The 6,848-nt window shown below is 44.9% G+C and overlaps 1 protein-coding gene across 1 annotated transcript; it reads left to right on the top strand.

Moving 5' to 3' along the window:
• Positions 1-1,098: 1,098 nt before the first annotated feature.
• LOC115281469 (CMRF35-like molecule 4) lies at positions 1,099-6,564 on the top strand. Its single transcript, XM_029926800.1, has 3 exons — positions 1,099-1,227; positions 5,041-5,373; positions 6,039-6,564. The coding sequence occupies exons 1-3, from the start codon at positions 1,188-1,190 to the stop codon at positions 6,209-6,211; spliced, it is 546 nt and encodes a 181-aa protein (XP_029782660.1). The 5' UTR covers positions 1,099-1,187; the 3' UTR covers positions 6,212-6,564.
• Positions 6,565-6,848: the final 284 nt, after the last annotated feature.

Raw genomic sequence — 6,848 nt, 5'->3', positions numbered from 1 at the left:
CATAAGTCTAGCAGGAAAACAGGAAAACAGGAGAGACCTAATGGAGAACCAGGGGGAGCGGAGGAGGGAGAGAGAGTTGGGGAGAGAGAGGGACGCAAAACTTGAGAGACTATTGAATGCTGAGAATGAACTGAGAGTTGAAGGGGAAGGGGGAGGGGGAAAAGAGGTGGTGGTGATGGTGGAGGGCACTTATGGGGAAGAGCACTGGGTATTGTATGGAAAACAATTTGACAATAAAATATTTTTTAAAAAGATGGGAAGAGCAGATAAAAGCACAAAGCATGACAACCCTACCCTCAAAAAGTAGAATCAAACTCGCAAACATGGAAAGCATAGATGAAAAAAGGAGACAAAAGAATTGATTCAGAGAGAGGGGGGAAAGGGAGCAGGGTAGAGTCATAGGAGAAGACACCTAAAGAGAGAGGGGACACTTGAATGAAAGTCACTTAGGAATTATTAGCATAAGCAGTTTGGGGCTGGGAAGTGCCCAACAGCCCACACCCAGGGGAAATCTGCCAAGGGGTGACAGGAAGCATCTAGGGCACAATGAGGCTGATGGGAAAAGGCGACTTCTCCTTCCTTACAATCTCTCCATGGCACCTCTGCCTCAGAAGGACTCAGGACATCTTTGAGAAGCCTGAATGGGGGCGAAGCAGGTCAGGATTTGTGCTGGACAAGGGCCCAGGGCAGGAGACATGGTCTGGGATGCACCAAGGTGGGCTTCCCAGAAGGAGGTTCAGGACGGGGCTGCATGTCCAGTGAGGCTGGATGTGAGCCCTGAGCACTGGTTCTTCCTCACATGCAAACCCAACGTGTTCCCATCCCTGCCTTGGACCCAGCTCTGAGGTTCTGATGTTTCCTGCCCTGCTGCCATGTGTCACTTGGTTTCCTGGCAACTGGCTCCCCAGGTCCTCACGCACAATTGCACCCTGGCCAGTGGGATGCTTTCCTTCTCCAAATCATTGAAGACACATGATCAATCAGCCATATGCTCTCAAAGGATTGCAATGTTTTTCTTCTAATGGATGAAATAAGGAAGTAAGTGAAGAAAAAAATAAGGGAAGTAGGTGAGAGAAACTTAAAAAAAATATTTAGAGAAAAGCAAGCACTTTGCCTCCGAGTTCATTTCAAGTCCCCAGAGGGCAACAGACATTAGCTGAGTACCAGAGAGACAACCCAGGCAGGACATGTGGCTGTTCCTGGTTCTGTTCCTTCCTGTCGTCCAAGGTGAGTGGCATGGGGCCTTCAGAACTGAGCACATTTAGGATTTGGACAGAACACTGACAGCACCTGTCCCACAGGACATCACAGAGCCTTTCATTAATCTAGACACTTATTCATTAAAAAAATGATTTTAAAAGCTTTACTACCTGACAGGTACTAAGTTAGGTGTTGGGGAAGGAAAATCAAAATAAATAACACAAGTGATGTCTGTTTTTTAGGGCACTGTTTGTTGTCCCCAGCAGAATGATCAATAGGTAGATGACAGATACATGAATAGATGGACGGATGGAGGGATGGATGGATGGATGGACGAATGGATAGACGATAGTTAAATGTATGAATTCTTGAGGAATTTTTAAGGAGCCCAAACTCCAGCTGAGACCCACTCAGTCAAGGCGGAGTTCAGACATCTGGATCATTTAAAAGCCTGCACAATTGGTCTTGGCTTGTCCCTCAGGCAGCCAACCTCTCTTCTGAAGAGCTGGAGTCAGGTAGGAAGGTGCTAGCAGAGGGTCTCTGGAGAGATCAAGGTGCAGGCTGACTCACCTCCTCTTTGTGCATAAGCAAGGAGAGACGTTAGAGGATCTCTGGAGAGTTGCTCATCGGCACACATCAGCCACCCTGAGTCTCTGCTCTGGATGATCCAAAGACCTGTCTTCCAGGGTCGTTAGCGCAACAACTGAGATACTTTGAGTGGTGTCACCGGGGAAGGAAGACCGGTGACTAGAAGGAGTTTATTTGTGGGCTGGAAGTCACAGCCTTGGAGGCAGCCAGTGCTTGATGCTAAGAATAGGAGCTAATAGAGGGCCGTTTGGCTGCCCCAACTCTGCTCCCTACCCTTTGACAGAATCACAGGGTTTGGGGTTGGATACAGATAGTGTCTCTTCTGGAAAGGAGGTTATCATGGAAAGGAAAATGATCGCCTTTATTCACCCATTGACTTCATCATCATGCATGTAGAAGAGAAAAACTCTGACAGGGAGATTTCCAGGCAGACAATTTTGGGAAACACCTGCATATTATTATATTCTTCATGTGGAAGTTCATGTGGGGATAAAAGGGTTACAAATGTGTATTAGTCACAATAACGACATACCGCAGACTGAGTGGCTTAAACTATAGAAATTTATTTTCTCACATTCTGAAGGCTAAGGAGTCAAAGATCAAGGTGCAGGCCGATTCAGTTTGTGATGAAAGCTCTCCTTCTGGTTTTCAGGCACCACATTTTCACGGTGACCTCCTCTTTGGGCATAAGCAAGGAGAGAGAGAGAGACAGACAGACAGGCAGAGACAGAGACAAGGAGAAAGAAGAGAGAGAAAGTCTCTGGTATCTATTTATAAGAGCACTAATCCATCCTGAGGTCCCCATCACGATCTCTTCTAACCTTAACGTCTTGCCACAGGCATCATCTTCAAACTCCTTCACAGGGGAGGTTAGGACTTCAGCATGTGACTTCTAGGGCAACATAAACATGTCTTTGACAACACAGAGACAGAATTGATCAAGAGGAAAATAAGGTTAGCTGTTGTCAGTTAGATATCACTACCAACCCATCTCAGCCTTCTTCTCCTTCAAGCAAAATCCTGGAATCACATCTCCCCCAATCACCTTCCTTCTGTGGGTTGGAGTTTGTCAACGGAGGTATTTGCCAGAGATTTGGAAGGTGGGAGAGCAGCCTTACACTCTGGAGGCAGCTGAAGGGTGCATGGTTGGGTGAGAGATTTGGAGTGACTTCTTGTCAAGCTTTTGGGGACCCTTACTCTGTTGGTGGAGGCTGCGATCATTGGTGGGAGTTTCTCAGAGACTTCTCAGAATCATAGCAGCTTCTTACGGGTCTTGAGCAAACCCATTCTTGAGCTTTTGGCTGTGAGGACAGTGTCAGCTTCCGTTCCCATGAGTCAGTGTAAAGACTAAGACATAACTGCTCACAGCAACATTTTTCATTTGGCCAAAAGGTGGAAACAACCCACAAATCAACTAATGCACGAGAAACTAAATGTGGCCTATCCCTACCAAGGACTGCACATCCTCTACTTCATGGATAAATCCAAACAATTATTATGTTAAGTGAATGAAACCAGAAAAAAAATGTCACTAATGGTATGACTCCATTTATATGAAATATCCAGAAGGGAGAAATTTATAGAAAGAATGTAGATTAGTGATTTCAAAGTCTTTAGGCAAGAGGGAAGTGAGGAGGGACTGGGTAGGGTTTCTTTCTGAGGTGACAAAAGTGTTCTGGAATTAGAGGTGATGTTGCACAACTTCGTGAATATCTGAAAAAACCACTGAATCATACACTTTAAAATTTATGGTGTGTGAATTATATCTCAATTTTTAAATTGTACAAAAATAAACCATTAGCCGTAAACAGTATTTTTTCATTTTAGAAAGGAACAAAATTATCACTCTTTAACTTAGCAAATTGGAACAAAGAGCACAATGGCAATTTTGAGGAAATAAGATGAATAAATTTATACACATGAGAAATTAATAGCTTAGGAAATAAAAACAGTAATATTTACAAACTAATCTCAAACTGGGTTAATGTGCAAAAACAAAGAAGAGGGAAGGAGAAACAGGAAGGAGGACATCTTGCAGCATCAACAAAAACCAACAAAAACCCAACAGTGCCAGTTAGTCCAAATGTGTAATTATAATATATGAACATTTGAATTATTTTTTAAAGCTTATTTATTTATTTTGGAGAGATAGAGAGATAGAGAGAGAGGGAGGGAGGGGCAGAGAGTGGGAGAAACTATCAAGCAGGCTCCTCTCTGTCAGCACAGAGCCCAATGAAGGGCTCAATTTCCGGAACTGTTTTGTCATGACCTGAGCAGAAACCACAAGCCTGGCTGAGACACCCAGGTGCCTGAAGATATGACCATTTTGATTGTGAAAGGACTTCCTTTCTTTTTGAAAAAATATTTATTTATTTTGAGAGAGTGAGAGAGCGAGCATGAGCAGGGCTGGGGGAGCGGAAAGGAGAGTGAGAATCCCAAGCAGGCTCCACGCTGTCAGTGCAGAGCCTGACGCAGGGCTCAGTCCCACAACCCTGAGATGGAGTCAAGACTCAGATGTTCAAACTACTGGGCCATCGGGCACCCCATGAAAAATACCTTGTAATTTCAGGACTTTATGCTAATATATAGTCCATGAAATATGTAACTTTCTTGGAAGAACAAACCAAAACAATAAACAGATTCAAGAACCATGGAAAAACTTGAATATTCAATATTCTCAGGAATTTCCAAGAATCAAAGAATTTGTCCCAATAACGAATTTGCCACATAGTTTTGTAGATAACTTCTTAACACTTAAAGACACAGAAATTTCTTTGCTCTATTTATGTGATGATCTCCAGTGTTTTAACATAGAGAGGTCCACACAAAACCCAGGTTCCTGGTTACTCTTGAAACATGAAAATATCTGAAACCACAGAGCCAACGTCTTGCATGACAGCAGTGGGCTAAAGTGTACTGGGGTCTTGCCTTTCCTTGGGTCATTTGCTCTCCAGATGACATTGGCCATGGGGAGTGGGAGCAGTGGATTATAGGATGTTGCCATTGCTCAGTGTGGATGTTTTTGATTCTTTGAGATCTGCAGTTGTGCTCTTAGGTGATTTCTGTGATGGCTTTGACCCAGTAGAGTTTTGAAGGACAAAGGTCTGTCTTGTGGAAGTTCTATTCCTTCTTTGACTGTTATTCAGCTCATCAGGTACTTGGGTTTATTGGAATTATTTGTGATGCAGGAGGCTGTGGCTCTTCCTCAGGTGGTGGGATGAGAGGTACAGGCAGTACGTTTGTGTTTTTCAGCCTCATCTGCCATCACGGCAAGGCCAACTGCAGTGAGTGGCTCTGTGAAGGGCTCACTGACTGTGCAGTGTCTCTATGAACCTGGGTGGGAGACCTACAAGAAGTGGTGGTGTCAAGGAGCCGAGTGGAGTAACTGCCATATCCTTGTTAAAACCAACGGATCAGAGCAGGAAGTGAAGGGTAAAAGAGTGTCCATCCAGGACAACCAGAAAACGCGCACATTCACCATCACCATGGAGGATCTCAGGTTGAGTGATCAAGACATCTATTGGTGTGGGATTGAGAAATCTGGAACTGACCTTGGGGACAAAGTAAATGTGTCCATTGACCCAGGTAAGAGGATGTATAAGTGTGGCTGTGTGTCTTCAGGACCTGCTCTGTCCTGGGCCTGAGGTTCCTCTCTAGTGACTTCAGTGTCACTCAGAGTAGACCTCTGTCATCACACAGTGTGGCTGAATCCTGAGTTCTCCTAGAATCTGATAGACCCCTTGGGGTTGGGGGAAGGACGGGGCTTCTCTTAGTTGCTCTCATGGCTCCCAGCACCTCCTCTAGGATGGGATCAAGATTTTCTGGGCATGTGCTTCTCTGCGCAGCTCCGTCAGTGCCTAGGCCTATTGCCCACAGAGATCCAGGCGATGGTCCCAGTTTCAGCCCATGAGCCAGAGGGACCTTCTCCCATGGGACCCAGAAACCCTAATTCATTTCAACTTATTGGCTTAACCTTGTTTAGATATCCTTTTATTATCCTATTCCCCAATTATCTTACCTTCTTATAATATGAGCAGAATATGTGTGAGTACTTCTTTTCATCCCTGGTATCGATTATTCAGATCTCTCCTTTTATCATGAAAATTCCTCTAGGGTTTTGTTTTTGTAAAAAAAAAAAAAAAAAGCAATTGTTGGCTTTTTGGTCTTCTCTATTTTATATTTCTTTTCTACTTCAAATTACTTTTTTTTCTTTTCTTCATTATTTCCTTCCTTCTACTTTCTTCTGCAAGTGGCTGTGGAGTGTCACTATGGCCCACAGTGGGAGACGTATGTGAAGTCCTGGTGTCAAGATGCTGATCCGAATGGCTGCACCATCTTTGTTGAAATCCAGGGATCAAAGAAGAAATATGTGACTATCAATGAGAAAGAGCACACATTCTCCATGTTCGTGAGGGGGAAGTAAAACAACTTTTGAGAAAAAATGACCTGCTGTTTTTCTGAGTCGCTCCCAGGCATTTTACAGGATGGCAACCCTGCTCACACCCCTGTTCTGGAAATTTAGACAAGCACCCAAGCTTAGAATTCCTCCACAAGTTCCTTCTTTGCCTTTTCTGGGGCACCTTTTAAATTAACCACTTGGAGTTGGTTCTGTGGAAAATCAATGGCATTTTACCCGACCCCCTTGTAAGTCACAGGGGCTGTCATCCTGCTCTCAGTCCCCTGCTCGCTCGTGGTCCAGGATGGGGGGCTGCCCTTCCCCAGGCTCACGGAATGCCTCTCCCCTGGATCTGTAAACAATAAATATTGAGACTCTGCTTCCACTGTGTGGGTGTATTGAAACTGCGCCTCTAATTAAAACGTCCCTGGTGGTTCATGTCCCTAGAGTGAAAGTGTGACTACGGAGGGAGCCACCTTCCTGCCCACCCGAGTGGGTGGTGGCGCCTCCTCATCCAGCAGGTGGTGATCTGCATACTCTTAATTCCACGCACTAGCTCTGGCTTCTAAATACACCCGGAGGAGCTCAGGCAAGTCAGGGCAGACACAGCCTGGTGTGGGGCTGGGAACGGTGGACATGACCATGGGTCCAAGTTAACGTGACC

Source organism: Suricata suricatta, chromosome 17 (genome assembly GCF_006229205.1).
Source record: "Suricata suricatta isolate VVHF042 chromosome 17, meerkat_22Aug2017_6uvM2_HiC, whole genome shotgun sequence".
NCBI classification, from domain to species: Eukaryota; Metazoa; Chordata; class Mammalia; order Carnivora; family Herpestidae; genus Suricata; species Suricata suricatta.
This window is presented reverse-complemented; position numbering and strand designations above follow the sequence as displayed.